Genomic DNA, 18118 nt, shown 5'->3' with positions numbered 1-18118 from the left:
AACCAAACTGATTAACTGACTGAGGAGGGAAGCTTTCTAACTGGACGGATCATATCCCAGGAGTTTGGCTGTACTGGTATTATACTGGGATGATTCAGTGTTCCCTTCGTTTCTTTGAGCAGTGCAGTTCTGAAGAAGTTCTTGTTGGGTTCTAGTTTGATTTCCATGACTGGAATGTTTTGGAGGAAAATGAAAAATGTGAAAAAATTAAAAGTTCAACGAACAAACGTCTGGTCTCAGCACTTTCTGAAACAGACTGAAAGAACTCTGTCCTGTATTTGAATTAAAAAGTTCCACGTTAGACGGTAGAGTAGGTAATCTAGGGTGAAAATCTCCCGTCTGAGGTTCTCCGTGTTGATGTTTACGTGTCTCCGTAAGAGACTGAGCATGAAAACAGGACTGTAGGAGCATCCAGTGTTGCTCTAATCAGCTCTCTACAGCTTCCTCTATCTCCACTAATCAACAGCATTCGCCTCCATAGACGCTCATTGCGCCCGACTGCCTGACTGATAACTCCTCATAAAGAGGCAGAACCAGTCTTTGACACATTCCCACACAGGCTGAGGTGTATGAGAGGAGGCTTGGCCAGAAATCCTACAACACTATTTCACACTCGTCCTTTTTTCCTTTGCGCTACATTAACCTACTGCTGAACCTTCATCTGTGTGCTCATTGGAGGGAAAAGGGGGTTAAGAGTTCACACATCTGTAGCTGTTTATGTCATATTGTCTTTGATTTCCATTTAGTTTTTCTTAAACATATAAGTTTCAGGATTCATTCGCCTGCTGCCAGCTCTCTTCTTCGCTTCTCTGAAACGTGTTCGACATAAAATGAATGCAGATTACTTACACAGAGTCGGTTTTCTTCTCCTCGCATCATGACTCTGTTCACGTTTCATTCTGGCAACTCGTGTAAACCACAACAACCTGTAAAATCGTAAAGTCGTGAGTTCAGCGAGCCGACTCACATGGGATAGGTGATTATTTAAATCTATAAGATAGAGCCTTAATGTTTTCTGACCTGGTCGTGAGGAAACATGGAGCTCAATCGGGGGAGCATCACTCAGGGCAGACAGGAGGATGTCTGGGTGGAGCTTTGCTAATGTTGTCAGTATAGCTCTCAGATGAACACCGACAGCACCGCCAGGAATCCTCTGAGTAAGGGACGGCAAGCCCACCTGGCCCACTCGCCTGAGGGACGTAAGATCCAGTGAACACCTGCTGTGTGGGACCAGGCACCAAACACCATTTAGCAATCACTGGAGAAGCACCTGGACCGAGTGAGGAAGGTGATATCTGGTGTCTGAACTGACCTCAGCAAGCCTTGTGATGTTCAGACGCTAAGCTAAGCAGCTAATCCTGAAAAGAAAATCCTTCGTCAATAGCTTGGAGAGGCCAACTTCTGCTCCTTAACTGTTACAGAGCAGCTGTAGCTGTGATCAGAGCTGCCGCGATTGGTTGACACACTCGATGATGCTGAAAATGTGTCGACACTTTAGTTGGTGATTAACGAGGTTTTTCTCCAGCATCACTGTATGATTGGCTGATCAGCTGCAGTCAGTCACGGTTTTAGACGACGGCGACAGAAGAAGCATCATCCGGCTTGGTTCAGAGTAAGAGTTCAGACCCACGAGTGCTGAAGTCTGGAAGTGTTTCAGGTTACCAGAGAACAGAGAGGTGGTTCGAACACTGTGCACATTACAGATTTCCCATCAGCGTGAGCACAGTGCACAGAAACTAGAAGAGAAAACACACAGGAGCTCCTCCTAGATGTTTGCTTCCTGTTCATGCAGCCAAAGTCCAAATAAACCATCCGACAAACTCACAGCTAAAAGCTGGGAAGTCGGCTTTATAGTCATAGCACTGGAGGCTGCAGCCAGTCAGAGAACGAGTCACAGAAAGGAGACGAGCACCTCAAAAAAACAAAAAAACAACCCAAAAAACACCGTCTGTGTTTCAAACACAAACCAAACTTTATTACTTTGATTAGAGGTTTAATAGAAACTTGGATTTCTTTATTCTGACTTAAATAATAAGCCCTCTTCTTTTTTTTAATTACTATCACATTGTTTATCATTTGTTCTTACCTCTGTGTACAGCACTTTGGCTGAAAGCGCTTTAAAATTAAACGTATTATTATTATATTATTATTGTCATGTTGGTATGTTTGTAGCTTCACAGCTTTACAGCTTAATATGTAAACTCGTCTTTACATTGCACACTAAACTAAACAGACATGTTGCTTTTCTGCTGGTAAACGATTGGTTCTGAGAACCAGTTGGTAGTTGCAGCAGCAGCACGAACTGCTGAGCCACAGCTTAACAGTTCAGACTGATTGATACGAAGAACAGTCCTCCAGAAATAAGCTTCATCCAAAGAAAAAGTACTCCAGCCTGTAATGCTCGGCGGTATTCAGAACATAAGTTCCGATATCCCCAGTGAATGAGCTCCGCCGACAAAAGAAGCCCGACGACAAAAGCAAGCAGCCAGGAGCAGATCTACGTGACGGCAGCAGCAGCCTCCAGGCAGACGCTGTTATAACCTCAGGACGGACAGGGAGCTCCGTGTTTCAGAAATGCAACACTTCAAAATGTGGATTTAACTTGTTTTCAGGCTTTAACATTAGGGCTGAGGTCCAGTTGTATTTTATCAAATCCACGTTTGATTCCGGCAGCTGAATTTATCCCTTTACTCGTTGAATGTGTTCCTGTAGCTACAGCTGGAAATATAGATCCTTATTCATCCACAAGAGTTTAGTCGTTTGGTTTTTCTTCTAATGTTCAGCATGCAGTAGAAAATATAATCTCGTGTCATATGAAATAGCGTGTGGATGTTAATATGCTCCAGATCCAAACTCTCTTCCATGAGTTACGGGTTTCTCACACTAGAGATCCTGTTTTAGAAGAAGTGGTGATGAATTTAAATACCAGACGTCTAAATGAACTGATGACAGATTGTTAACTAGAACTCCTCACTCTGATGGAAACTCTCTGATGGGACAGAAGAACAGCGAGGCAGAGTGAAACTACCTTGTAATGCTGATTTCTCTGTTCGGCAGCACAAACATCCGTTAGTGGCTGAAAGCGAAGATCCTGCTGCATGAATGTGTCGGGATCTCATACAGCAGGTGCACCAGGAAGATACCGAACCCACTCAGAACTCAGAATCACACACAAATCATTCATGTAATTACACATTCCTGTTGTGCCAGCCTGTGCCGGTCCTTTAACCCTTAGAGGCCTGTTTAGTTTTGTCTTGTACACCACATAGAAACATGTTCACATGTTTGGTGTCTGTTTCTTCAGCACAACATCTCCTCTATGATCTGACTGGGGTTTTTTTTGTTTCACTGAACCAACTATATTAACATTTGGGCTCAAAAACACACATAAATATAAAGTCCGATTTGAATTTTTTATTTTTTTTTATTACAATAAAAACTTCAAACGTGCTTAACGAAGCATTTTGAAAGTTGGAAATGTGAACACAGGTTGCAGGTATGAACATGAAAAGGTAGATTTAATATCAAATCAGACATATACGATGAAGGTGTGGCTTTCTTTCTCTTATTTTCTATGAAACTCCTGAAAACAGTTTCTGTCCAGAATGAGTCTATCAACATGGGAGAGAGTTTACAGTCTGCACTTTGGATTGAAGCTCACAGCATCGCCGTAGTATTTCTGTTGTGACATCTCGATGATGTCATATGATTACATCATGGTGGCGTGACGGCGGACCTCTAAAGGTTAAAGCCAAACCTGCACCAGCATAGTGCAGACAGGAAGACAAGTGCAGACATGAGTCTTTCTCCTGCAGCTGAAAGGATGAATGTCCACTAGTGGTGGTCTCACAGCACCGGGGCACCGGCAGCAGCAACGAGAGGGGAACACGAGGCAGACATGCTAGTTCTCTGCTGAAACCACCTGAAGTGACCTGGCAGCGAGTTGCTCTTAAAATGTGATGATCAGGTTTACATGGCAGCAAGTTGTTCTTGAAACGCTGCCAGCAGCAGCAAACAGCTGCATGGCTGTCGTGCACGGGCACATGGCAGAAGATGAGCAGAGCAGAACACCGTAAGAACACCGCCGTGATTAAAAAGTTGTGCTGCAGCGGGAGATTTATATCAACCGGGCCGACTGAACCGGCCTGCAGGCCTCGTATCGTTTATGGTTTAAAGAACTTCAGCAAGTTGGGAGGAGAAGCCAATCATCTACCACAACCTCCTCTAGCTTACGTTGGTGCAGAAATAAAACCAGGAAACACAAATCCATCCATCATCTCTACACCTTAATCCTCACCAGGGTCACAGGGGGCGGAGCCTACTCAGGGTGAAGGCAGGTTCACCTGGACAGGTAACCAGTCTATCACAGAGCTACACTTAGAGACAGAGAACCAAGCACACTCACATTCACACCTATGGACAATTTACAATCACCAATTAACCTCAGCATGTTTCTGGACTGTGGGAGGAAGCCGGAGAACCTGGAGAGAACCCACGCTGTACGGGGAGAACATGGAGACTCCATGCAGAAGGATCCTGGGTGTCCTCACCGGGACGCCAACCGGCGACCTTCTAGCTGTGAGGCCACGGTGCTAACCACTGAGACACCTGCAGCCCCTAAAAGCAAACCAGTATTACAAATCTGTAATTCATCCATGAGCAGCTTGGAAGAGAATATAATTTACATGACACAAACGCTGTATTGTGTGAATGAAATGAAGCGATAGCATATGCTGGAAAACAAGAAAATAATAATTTACAGCATATGTAAAGAGATAGCTGTGAATGGATGAGTAACCGAAGCGGTGTGAGCATGGCAAGAAAAACAATATCATGAAACGTGTGAGAAACGGTGATGCTTGTAAAAGGAAATGATGAAAACAGGGTAGAGTGTGTGTTTGAGGAAAACATCTCACCAGCCGTGGAGGAGAGTGTGACTGCAGCCTCTTCAGCGTGCATTAACGTCGCACACGAGCTCGCCGTCGTGATTCACGTGTACAATTATCCTCTCGTACGTATCGCTACGTGTGGAGTGACTTTAGTCATGTCCTACCGGTACCGGTGTGTGCGTGGCGGTGTGTATCAGAGCATGTGAGGGGTCCAGTGGAGTGTGTAGGAGTGCCACATTATGCAACACAATGTTCTGTGTGATTTACGACCTGGATGGTCTCTCAAACCACCTTCCTTTCCCCCATTTATCAAAATGACCAGTAATGCATGTGGTCAGGGACACAAACACACAAACACACTCACTTAGTACAAATACACCGAACCACAGAAGCCAGCGATGACGCAGTCTGTTGGACCCAGAGGACGAAGCAACCTGATTAGGTTCCCCTGGCGGCTGTTAGACGTCCCAGCAGGACCACAGAGGCCATGAAGTATGTTCCTCAGACATTATCAGACATGCAGGAGCTGCATGGAAGTGTTTTGGCAAAAACATTTAGAATTGAACTCAAATTATCAAAAAAAGTAAAGGAATAAGAGTTTCTGCTGCAAAAATCATAGGTCTCCCCATACCCAACCTATCTGAACTCAACAACAAGGCCACTACATGAATTGCACTCTCAATATCACAGGATTCTACCCACCCACTACAGGAATATCTTATCCCGTTGCCTTCAGGACGGAGATACAGGACACTGCGGTGCAGAAAGGCTCGTTTTGGTAAAAGCTTAATGCCTGCAGTCATACCTGCCTTAAACAAAATTCCCCGCTGAGCATCCATGTACTCCATTGTCACGTCTTTCATACTATTTCATGTTGTACTTTGTCTTGAAATGTTATTCTGTCTGTGTACCCTTATGTGGGATTCTATGTAGTTTGTATTGTCATGTTATGAGATGGAAGTCAAGGGCTGGTCTGTGGAAAAGAATTTCCCCCTGGGGACAATAAAGTCTAAGTCTAGTCTTCTAGGTGTTGTGTTGCAGAGATATCTGCTGAAGTTAGCATGCTAACCAGCTAGCCCGTCCTGTCCTGTCTACTGTCCAACATGAGAGGATGAAGAAGCAGGGCTACATGAACACTGCCGCCCTGTTAGACGGCTCTAGGTGAGTAAAGAAATGAAGTTCAATGATGAAAACCCAACTTTTACTTTATACTGGTAAGTAAGGAGTGGTTTATGCTCATACTAGCTACGTAGCATTAGCTTAAGAAGGCCGCTGACTGCGTCCCATCACTCAGATGTTGAGAAACAAGGCATCGCTATCAGAAGACAAACTCCATTTTTAACTGTGGTCACTGAACTCAGTCTCAGACACCTGTGGTGATTAGTTTGCCAGGTGAGCCCAGTTAAAGGAAAAACTACTAAAGAAGGATGCTCCACCATCTTCAAGTGAGACAAACTCGTGGTGTGGCCTCCATCCTCCCCTGACCTCAACCCAACTGAGAACCTGTGGAGCATCCTCAAAACATCTACGATGGTGGGAAGCAGTTCACATCCTGCACAGCAGCTCTGGGAGGCTGTTCTGACATCCTGCACAGAAATCCAAGCAGAAACTCTCCAAAAACTCACAAGTTCAACGGATGTGAAGCTGCTGTCACATAAAAGGCTTGATGTTAAACTGTACTGCGACCTGTTGAGATCTTTTTGACTGTAATTAGCTTCAGTAAATATGACCTCCTAATGCTGTAATGCAGTGCGTATCCAGCTGGGACGCAGCCTCGTATTCGACACCGCAGCACATGTAACTGCAAAGGATTGTGGGTCAGAAAAGCATTTAACAAACCTGCAGTAGTAGGACCTATATATTGTGACATACTACATCTTCTTCTGGTCGTACTATACAGTGTGTAAGTATGGATGTTAGAGAAACACGTGTCGGACTGAGTGACTCGCTGACGTGTCTTGAGGCCCAAAGTGGTGCTAAGCTAAGTGGCCCATAACCTGCAGTAAATCCTGCAGACTTTACCTCCGACCAAACCACATTCCCTGCTGCGAGATCCAACAAGCGCATAAACGCCACCACCTGACAACCTCTATTTTCATTGCGGGTGATTGTAAGTCATTTTAAAACGGGCCCTCGGTAAATTCAGGCTGAGGCAGTTTCTTTCTCTCCCCGAGGCAAAAAAAACCCCAACATCAATAGCGGAGAGAGGAGCCCGGACAACCTATAGCACCGGACAGATCGATAGCGCAACAAACTCAGTAAAGATTGACTGGAGAGTTGCCTGGAAACATCCTGCTCAAGATTTATGATGGGAGGAGGACACGGGCCAGCGGGAGAGGAAGATGGAGCGATGAGGAATCAGAGGCTCTCGCTTTTTGTTTTAGAGTCAAAGCCGATCTTCACCGACGTCTTTATCAATTCTAAACACCAGTGAGTAGCATCAATAGGCTTCCCCGGCAACCGTGTGCCTATTTCTGTGGAGAACAACCACCAATAAAAAAATTAAATATTTTTACAAAAAAACAAGTCCAATCTCATGTTAATCTGAAAACCATCCAGGTTTGGGGGTTTTTTCTCCTCATTTTCTAGTTATCTTCAGTTTCCCTTCCAGAGATGAGACCTTCCCGTTGAGAGAAGAAGGAGGAAAATTATCCCTCCTGCAGCAGACAGTCTATGGCTGACATTCCAGTGGGAAAATTACTGAAACAGTGACAAGATGAAATGAGACGATATCAGGTTTCACTGCTCCTCCACTCCAACGGAGAGCCCTCACCATATGTCAGCCGGCTCCTGCATGCTCCGACTGCTGCAGCGGCCGGCCGCGCTAATTGAATATCCTTATCTTGCGATGAACTACCGCGTTCTCTCTGGTGGAGGGAAACAGTCGGAAAAGCAGCACATTCACCAGGACACACACTCAGACTACTGTACTTTATTGCACTAATCTTGTTTCAGGTAGGTGGACCAGAACCAGACCCCATGCCGTACTGTACTACAGTCAAGATAAAAGTTCTGGGAATTGTGCTGACGGCCTCCAGCGACAGCAGCTTCCCTCTGTGAGGTTTTTTTTTTTTTAGTTATGAAATTAAGTGCTGCAGTTTCTAATACCCCCTGGGCCCTTTAGTGTAAATTGATTCTATTTAAAAAAGCTTCTTTCTTTTTTTTTTTTTTCCCCTCGTCTGACAGAGAAGAAGCGGCGGCTGGGGAGCAGAACAAGTGATTGAAAATGGACTCTCAAAGAAAGAAAGACAGAGAGAGAGAGAGAGAGAGAGAGACGGGCCGAGAGCCGGGGAGGCGGCTTTGTTCGGGAAAGGGTTAAAGAGAAAATGGTAGCGACAAAAGGGGAGCTGCACAGAGCGCTGCACCATTAACGGGTTAACAGTCGGAGGGAGGCCGATAATGGAGGCAGCTGTATAGGAACTGCAGAGAGCCCAGCACCATAGAAACCACTATCATAAACCAGCACAGGGAGGGAGGGAGCAGGGAGGGGAGGGAACGCCAGCGCTCCGTTTGTTCCTCATGTCAGCATGTCAACACCGTGTGGCAGCTCCAGAATTAATCCTGATAAATAAAAACAGCGCTCACATTCAGCTCCACATGCTGCATAAATGCTATTCTGGAATCCCATTAACACGTTCAGCGTCCTCTCTGCTGCTGCTGTGGATGTATAACCGAGCACGGAGCCGAGACGCCAACGAGATCCGGCCTCAGCGGAGGATCCCCGAACGAGACGCTCTTCCACATGAATAGAAGCTGCAGCAGAATTAATGTGACCTTTAGCATCTGAAGACATGACTGTAGCAGCCACATGATAATGATACACTAAAGCCGTCCTCCCATTCTTTCGCTCGCTCTCGCTCCCCAACGCTTGAAACGCAGGTACGAAGGAAGGCTCAGATATGCAGAAAACATGCAGCAGAACATACACGTAAATACCAAAGAGATATCCAGATGCTTCCTGCAGCACCACGTCCACCTGAGCCGACCCCTCCACTGATCACACTTTTGCTGCTGTATCCGTGATCCTCCTACTTGATATTCTCCGGCTGGGTTGTTTGAGGTAATGAAGGGGGGCTGAAGGAAAGCAGCTTCATTCAACTCGTCTTCTGTTTCAGTTTGTAAAGCTCGTGTGTTGGAGAAGAGCCATTATGGCTGAAGATAGCAAAGCACACACACACACACACACACACACGGAGAGACCTCCTGATCAGATGCTGGGATGGGTTTTTATTCCCACAGAAACATCCTTGTTTGCATTAAGGTAACAAATAGTACTGAGGATAAACAGCTAAAGGCAGCGTTCATGTGACTGGATCAGCTCAGGTTTTCTGCTCCTCCCTGAATATTCATGAGCGGCCAGAGGAGGCCAGTGGTTGAGCTACACGGGGCTGCAGTCGGTTATCATGTGCTGCAAACGAAGTAGTAGCTCTGACCTGAGGGTATGAAGGCCTGATGAGAAGGAGGAAGGAAAACAAGAACACCGAGGAGAGCAGCAGCAAACTCCTAACCAATACACACACACACACACACACACACACGAGTTCAGGAGCAGCATCAACACCAAACACTCTCTGTACAGGATTTCACGATGGCAAGAGCAGCTTTCCAAACTTGAGTTTTCTTGGGCAGGCTGCCAGCGAAGCGTCAGTCGACTGTGTGACCAGGTCTGATGAAACCTCCCGTCTCGTGGCTGCAGCCTGCGCTCCGACCAAACTCTGGCTTCAACAGGCATTTAAAAACAGCCAGCAGGCAATATAGAAATGACTCGGTCCTCTCAGGTACGTGGACAGACGTGCACGGACGCACCTGCGCACGTCAGAGCGTGAAGCCGCCGTCTGAGTCTCCCGCCGTCGTGCTGAACGATAAAAATGTGCTTACAGCTGCATTAGTCGTCCCGGTGCGCTCTTTTGTGTCGTGATCACGCCCTGACGCGGGAGCAGCCTCAGATCAATAAGCTAATTAGCCATAAAGCATATGCATCGTGGTGATACATTATAGGCCTGGCATGGCTTGGCCAGCATCTCACAGGAATTACCATATAAATGAACTGCAGCCATTTATTAAGCAGAGCGCCGTGGTGGGGACTTGGCACGCTGTCCAGTTGTTGTTGTTGTTGTTTGTACATGAAGCTGTAAGTTATTGCACGCATTAGAGAGGAAACATCACGAGAGGTCCGACAGCCGACTGCTGACGGTGAAAACACGCGAAGCAGCCGAGGAAAGCCCAACAACACGCTTTCTTTCCACTCTTTGTGTTCAACTGGACCGCAAGTAATTCAACACAGCTCTCCTTGTGCTGGCTCACTCAGATGAGACGCAAAGCGAATGAACTATATCAAGTGGAGCTCTGTCTGAACACCACTTACAGTAACAGCAGTGTGTGTGTGTGTGTGTGTGCGCGCGCGTTAACGGCCAAATGATTTGTAAAATCCAAACGATAATCTTGTTCTGCACATGATTCCTTGACCAAACTCAGAGAGAGACACAACGCCAGGCTGCTCTCTCCATAGCAACACACATGGAAACACAAATCTATTTCAGAGCAGCAGCACTTAAACACAGCGGACAAAAAAAAAAAAATAGGGAAAACAGCAATTAATTATTAACAGAGCTCCGTGTTCATACTTACTGCCTGCGTGTGTTGCCAGCTGCAGCCCGAACTGAGCGGCTCGGCGCCGCGCTCTCCATACGCCTGTTATCAGAGATCTCCAGCAGCAGGGCCACTCCTCAGCCGGAGGATGTGAGCCGGGATCTGCCCCTTGTCTGACATTTAATTGTTCAGCCGGGTGTGTTTGCTCTGGAGGTGTTGGCTGCCCTCACACACCGCGCACAAGGCGGCCGACGCCTAACGAGAGCAACAACAAGCCGAGGCCCCGTAAGATGACCGATAGAGAAAGTTTAAATCAACATAATGTTTGTGCTGGCATGGGCCCTGCTTGTAAATCATAAGGCCGTAAGCAGATCTGTCCACATCGATTGTTCGGAGCGGTACCTCAGCGATACCTCCGAGCCAACGCAAACAGGCAGCTGATAAGACAAACTAGTTGTTTAAGGGGAGCCAGCAGCACAATTACCTCAGCGGCTCCCTTTAATTTAGACAACCACCAGTGCTTTGGTGGGATTCCATTAAAATAAATTATCTCAGTTACAAGAAAATAAAAAAATAAAGAAGCAGCAGTTTTATATGGATGAAAAACTATTTAGGAGTCGGTTCTGTTTCTGGGACACAGAATCATTCAGGTTCTCCCATAGAGAGCTTTCACCACGCTGAATCCTCCAGACAGCGCTGGAGAGACGCTAAGTTGGTTGCGAGTGCCACTTTGATGCACGCCGTGTTGACCTTTCCAGATCATACAGGCTGATTATATGCATGTCGGACTGCAGCTTGGCAGGAGCTGCTCCAAACAGCTCTCCTCCTCTCAGAGCCATCCATTCTGCAGTGACACATGCAACCTTATGTTCTCCTGAAAGGTGGGCTGGCACTCGCTTGTCTCTCACACACACACACACACACACACACACACATACACACACACAGCTACAGTAGAAGCAGCTTCGAGGCCTGTTGCGCCCAACACACACGGTGATGTGGCCAGTCGGATAGAGACAGAGATGGCACCAGGCTTAAATGTGCTGATCTCTCCTCCTCTATTTGCTCGTTCTTGCTCCTAAAGTGGAATTTTATTGAACCCAGAAATGATGGCTGAGCATTAAAGCAGATCAAACATGATGATCGTCTGCCATCGTTAGCAGAAATTCTTTTATATTTTTCATATCAACGGCATTTCCAGTTGTGTTGCTTTTATTTGTCTTGTGTTGGTTTTCTGACATTTTATCAGCAAATAATCAACAAGAAAGTAGAAATAATAGAGACATCCTCTGTGGTTTTCAGTGTCGTGGTCGATTTATCAATTAGTTCATCAGCAGCAGTTCAAAAACTGCTTCATGTCGTTTCCTGGTTCAAGCTTCACATTTAGGAGGATTTACTGGCTCACTTTACTCATTTACATCTTTGAAATGTGAATATTTGGGTTTTTTTTGCTGCACCAAGCTACAGAGTCTGAAGGTGTCACCTCAGGTCACATGGTTTCCTACCGTTTAATTTACTGTTCATCTAATAAAGGTGGAGTTTGTTGATATTTAGCTCGTTAGCATGTGTTAGATTTACCGCCCATTGCTTTAAATGCCCCTTTTCCCTCCATCTCCCTGCTCCTGGGTGTCCTGCGCGCGTTCAAGCTCATGCACGGGACCATCCAGGAAGGCTGTGTGGATCCAAGTCGCTCAGTTTGTTTCTCGTTTACAGAACCAGGGTCCATAACCACAGAACGGACGGCTAGCGCTAGGAGGTATTCACAAATTATTGTATTCGTATGACTCAGTCTATCTTTAATTAACTAATCTACAGATCACCAGTAAACAGCTGCAGCTCCATGAAAGCACGAGGGAAGGTTCCTCAGGCTTGGCTTCCCAACAAACCAACAGGAGACGGATTAAAACATGTAAACAGGCAGAAATGCAAAGAAGAACACCTCCATCTCTGGCCTCTTCCTGCTCACCTCTGCATGCACTCAGCGTTCAGAGGAACCCTGATAGGTTCTGGCCCTGGGTAGCACCAAACCTGACAAACTGCAGCTGATTAATCACAGGTTTGAGGCGACGTATCCTCAAAAACCAGCCTTGTTAAGCAAGAGCGACTCCACCAGTGTTTGTGTGGCGCAGCGTCCCTGCAGGGATATCACCATAGCAGTAAGTGGCAGGCACTAGAGTACTTACACAGCCCGCCACAATGGGAGCAGCAATACGCCCTTTCACAGCACGGTGTTACCGAGGCAGGACACAAGATCGTACCAGCGTCCATCAGTCCAGTGGGCTAGCTATTGGGTTTCACTGTGTGCCGCGGGCCGCTGTAATCGTAGACGCTTTATCGGGACATTCTGCCGCAACTGTTTTGTTTAAGGGATTCCAAACGGGGGCGCGGGCAGGAGCCGTCTCATTACGGCCGATGTAACCGCGATCCCGCAAATTTCCGTGAATAGATAAGCACGTCTCGCCGTATCAGAATACTTGGCACAGTCGGGTCTGAGCGAGTGGAAAAGGTTTGATGCTGAGACGGTCTGTCACCGGAACGTTTCAGGATTCCTTCCTTCTCTGTCAGATTCCCGGTTTCACGACTGAAGCAGGATTATGTCAGAGCTGTGATCAATAAACATCACCAGCTACATGGTGCACAACAAAGTGAGTGATTAGACAAAAGTCATGAAGACTTTATGGTTGTTTTCAAGCTCATCGTGTGTCTCAGGACCATGAATCAGCTGTTAATGTCACCTCAGCCAGCAGATCAGATCAGAAAGGGTTTAAACATACCTACAGCTTGTTAAAGTCCTGCTGCTGTGAATGGTCATCACTTGGATTGTGTTTCACTTCATCTCTTTATAATGAGGTTCATGATAATTAGCACAATGTGAGCTTTCATCCAACTTAATACAGAGACAACAGCCTCACAACGTCCTCCTGGTTCCAGTTCTTGGTCACCTGTTTGTGAATCAGGTTGAAATGAATCAAAGACAAACTGCTGCAGAGTGTCTCACCTCAAACAAGATGAGGAGAAAATAAAGACTTCTGCTGTTAGCTTGTGTATGTGGAGGAGCTTCTGGAACCAGCCCAAATCTTCCTTGTGATTTTTAGCTGCAACAGGCATTCAGGAGTGTCCTTCCCTGCAGCCATTTGGTGGCCGTGCTGATGCTCCGGAGCTGAGCCGAGTCCAGAACGGTCGGGTCAAGGTGGTTCGATGTGCCACCTTTCACCGCCGACGCCGGCTCAGCCCTGAACGCGGCCGCAGCATTTTAAAGAGGCGCACTTATTTAGATGCTGCACCCTCATCGTTGCCTCCAGTCCTATTTATTTTGTCTCCTGTCCTGTGATATATTTTTTTAAAAAGCTTCACCTTGACTGGAGCGAACACTGAGGGAGGGAAACACTAACCAGGATGGCAACGGAGCAGACTATCGTTTGAAATGAAAATAGTAAAAATACCCGCTGAGAATTAACGTGTGTTCAGATGTCCACACCAGCCAGAGTCCTCAGGGCAGATAGAGCTCCTCCGTCTCTACATCACCCCCTAGAACGAGTCATAGTCCAACTTTGCCCATCCTGAACAGCAGCCAGCTGCTCATTGATCAACACATGCACATGACATGCTCAAGAACTCTCTCCTGGATCACTTCCTGTCAGTCCACAAACCTTCAGTCTGCTTTAAATCTGCCCTCCTACTGTGTTTCCTCTCTTTTCTTTAATCACATACATGCTGACACACAGCTCTCACTCTTCACCTATGATTTCATCCTGCTGTCTGCCCTCCCATCAGCTCCCTCATATGTTTCCATCTTATCTAATCAACATCTCGGTTTTCTTGTTGTCATGTGGATCTGTGGAGGCTTTTTGCTGCTGCCTGTTCGCCATGTATGTGCTGCCTGCTGCATGTAGTGCAGGGAACATGCAGCACTGCTGTACCGAGTGAGTTGGCCGCTCTCCTTGCCAGGTACAGGCCTAATGAAATAAAGCAAAACCCATCTTGTGTCTGGTATGAACATTCCCCCGCGCAGACATCCATCCCCCTCTGCTCTGTGGAGACAACAAACGCTCTGCTGCTAATTCGGCTGCCGGGGAGCGTCATTTCAACACATTTCCAGCAGCTTACCTAAAACAACACCGCAACATGGAACAGGTGTGTGTGCGCGCAACCGCGTCTCCGTGTGCCTGTGTGTGTGTGTGTGTGTGTGTGTGTGTGTGTGTGTGTGCGCGCGCTCATCGTGCCTGCGCGCTCTTCTGTGACCAAAAAAATAGAAAAACGAAGCAGGTTAGATAAGAAAGCAGCACACGTTGTGTTACATGCACGCTGGTTACATCGCGCATCCTGGCACAGCTGCCTGAAAGCTGAATGACGCTTCAAATCCGTGTGCGTACACACAAACACACACTGAGCGCACGTACGCGCACGGCAACACGCACACACCAACAGGCGAATGTGTTCTATCAAAATCATATGACAGGCGTGGTCATTGAGTGAAAACGTGAATGCCACTTTGTTTTTTGTCATTAGAGGCCAATTCGAGGCGCGTCGCGGCAGGAAACGGGGGGAAACGTACCTTCTGCAGGTCGATGCGTATCCTCTCCTCTCCTTTATGCGGGCTCTCTGGCCACAGGTGATAGCTGGAGCCGTAGTTGGGGCTGTCTTTGCTGCTGTTGCTGCCAGTCGCAGACGAGTTCCCCGCGTACGCCTGTTGTGTTACCGGGGGGGTTACGCGGGAGTCGCGGTGGTCGCCCTGCGCGCTGATCCTCCCAGACTTATTGCGGTCTTGTTCACAGTGCTGCGGACGCTGGGGACAGAGCCCCAGTGCGCCTTGCTGCTGCTGCTGCTGCCGCTGCTGCTGCTGCTGCTGCTGCTGCTCTTGCTGGTGCAGCAGTGGAGCCTGGTGAGTCCTACATAGCTCTCCTGAGCCGCTGGCGCAGTAGTTGATAGGCAAGCTGCTCCCCACCAGTAGCTGCTGCTGCGCTCGTAATTGTGGGATCTGTTGCTGCTGCAGCTCCTGAGTCTGAGACTCGAATGCTCTCCTAGCCTCGGTTGACTCACATACATTTAAAGAGCGCCCTTTCTGTGAGTTTACTCGGATTCCTTCAGGGGAGGGGTCCCTCTGTTGGAGTCTGAGATGACAGAGCTGCTGCTGCTGCTGCTGCTGCTGCAACAGCTGCCTGTGGTCTCGGTGCCCTCCTGCTCCTCCTCCTCCCCTGCAGCGTTCCACGATGCTTGCCTGTTGTTGGTAATTATTGGCACTCCTTCGGAGTCGATCCCCTCTTTTAGATTCCCGGGAAAAGAGCAGAGAGGAGGAGGACGACGCTGGCGGCGGCGGTATCGGCGGCGGAAAAGGTGGGGAGGGCTGCGGTGGGAGAGGACCGGCAGGATGGGGCTGGTTTGGAGAAAAGCTCGCCTCCTGCTCTGAAAAACTGCAGTGGCAGCTCGGAAAAACAGGCTGCTTCTCCGACTGCGGCGGCGGCGGCGGCGGCTGCTGGGAGCCGGCCGGGGCCCAGGGATCCTGCTGCAGGTGCGCCGGCTTCCCGGAGCTGGGTTCACCGGCTCGGTGTGAAGGTCGCTGGTTGGTGTCGTAGCTCGCCAGAGGTAGAGGGTCTCCGCTGTGAACAGGTCTCCGGGAGGGCTGGCTCAGACACGGCAGCTCCTGGAGGCTCTGGCGGTGCGCGGCGGTGGTCGGAGCGCGGTCCCGGTGGTGAGAAGAGGGCGGGGGCGGCAGGCTGAAAACAGGAGCGACTGGGTCTCGGTTCTGCTCTCGGTGCTTGTCGTCGGGGATCTGGTGCTGATGGACAGCTCCCGCGTACCGATGCCGCATCCCCCTGATCGCCGCGTCGCGCTGTGGTTGCTCCTTTGCCGTGCAGCGCTCCGACACCCGCTCATTGCGATCAGTCCCAGCAGAATAGGACCGACTTGTATCATTGGTAGGTTTGACCAGGACCTGCCTTAAAACGTCACCGTACAGCCAAAACACCGCCTTCGACTCGATATCGGTGCGTTGCCTGCCATGCGCACAGGTTGCAGCGGATCGATCAGCGGGGCTGTCGGGATGTCACCGGAACGGCACCGTGGAGACGCAGTGAGCTGTTTAAAGCCCGCTCACATGTCCACCGTGCTGATCCACTGCGGACCAACACATCCAGTTAGTGAACGTTGCCATAAGCACCCTGCATAACTACAAATCACTTTAGCTGCTACGTCACCAGCAGATCCTGGGCCTGCCACACATGATGCTTCACCAGCAACAGCCTCTGGGTCAGCACCAGCTCCAGCTCCAGCCTCCCTCCACCACAAAGTGTCAGCGTTTAAACAGGGAAACAGAATGCATTCAGTCCCCACTTTTTGTGAACCAAGAGGTGGAATAAAGTGATCAGGGCTGGAAGGAGCTTCACAGCACAGCATGAGCCCTGCAGGCTGGTATTTAATAATTGATCTGCCTGGTTTTGGATTACCAGGCAGAAATATTCACAAAGGCTGCTGCATGCAGAAGCTGCAGCCGGCTGTGCATGTGATCCGCTGCTGTTGCATGCTCCCAGTACAGCATGGTGAAGGCTTTCCACTGTCACAGCAGCAGGCAGGGATAGAGACAGAGAGAGAGAGGGGGAGGAAGAGGGCGGAAGAGGGAGGCTGGGCGCAGACGGCTCTGCTGCTGAAGGAGTTAGGAACACATCACTAAAATAGACCGTAGCCAGAGGATGGACGAGTGTCCGCCAGAGCTGGGATCAAAATGATCAATTCAGATTTGTTTCCTCAGTAAAGTCACATTTCAGCAACAAGAAGCTGAACTTGGAAGTCAGTTTGTTTTGTGACTGAAGCTCCTTGGATTCCTGGATGACACAGAAATCCTCAGTAAAACACTCATATCTGCATTTAAACTGAAAACTGGTCCCTCCCTCTGTATATCTATGACTTCCTGCTGACTTGTTGGAGCAATAGTGACACAAAGAAGTGGTATTTTACTGTTCAAAGACCCCCCTTGATCCAACAAAGCCCCTAAATTCTAAAGTTGCTGCTCTGGCTGAACTTTAAACAGACCTAATGGTTCTTCTAAGTAGGCTACGTGAGTCCGCTTTCTTTCTAGAGCACCTTTTCAAAGCCACACGCTTCACAGGGACACATAAAATAGACGAGCACGAAATACATCAGAGGCACACATGGTTAAAAAAAGACGTGGCTATATCTGTGCTCAGTGTTGCAGCTACAACAACAGAGGCGTGACTGGCCTTCGTGTTGAGCCTGAAGTCTGCAGCGGTCTGAAAGGTGCTGCTCCCACCAGATAGACAGTTGTAGGTTATTGATTAGGAGAAACCGTCTAGGTTCTGAAGCAGCAGTTTGATGGACTGGGTTGACATAATCGTGGTAATCAGCTGAGTACTGTGTGTAGATGTCATGAGTTTAAATACACAACTGAAGTTTAAAGTGAAAGTTGGTTACAACATAAACAAAAACACAAACAAGGCAAAACTACTGAAGAAAATCTAACTGGAATAACTTCATCTTAAAAATGTTTTTTAAATTATAAATGTGTGTTTATAACCATGAGAGCTAAGTACAAAAAAATCTTTAAATCATGTGGAAATACAAGTTAAACAACTTGTTTTTATGAGTAAACAACTAAACCTCTGAAGACCTGAGCTCTTGTTTGATTT

General features: G+C 47.9%; 1 protein-coding gene across 1 annotated transcript in view; it reads right to left on the bottom strand.

Moving 5' to 3' along the window:
* Window positions 1–16287, bottom strand: part of kcnn1a (potassium intermediate/small conductance calcium-activated channel, subfamily N, member 1a) — a 49420-nt gene extending 33133 nt beyond the window's left edge. Inside the window, exon 1 of the mRNA XM_008301530.1 lies at window positions 15034–16287. Coding sequence (XP_008299752.1) covers window positions 15034–16287 — 1254 coding nt within the window. The remainder of the gene's footprint in view (window positions 1–15033) is intronic.
* Between the last annotated feature and the right edge of the window lie 1831 nt (window positions 16288–18118).

This window comes from Stegastes partitus, unplaced genomic scaffold (assembly GCF_000690725.1).
Source record: "Stegastes partitus isolate 25-593 unplaced genomic scaffold, Stegastes_partitus-1.0.2 Scaffold0, whole genome shotgun sequence".
Classification (NCBI taxonomy): Eukaryota; Metazoa; Chordata; class Actinopteri; family Pomacentridae; genus Stegastes; species Stegastes partitus.
Note: the sequence above shows the minus strand (reverse complement) of the source record. Positions and strands in the feature narration are given on the sequence as shown.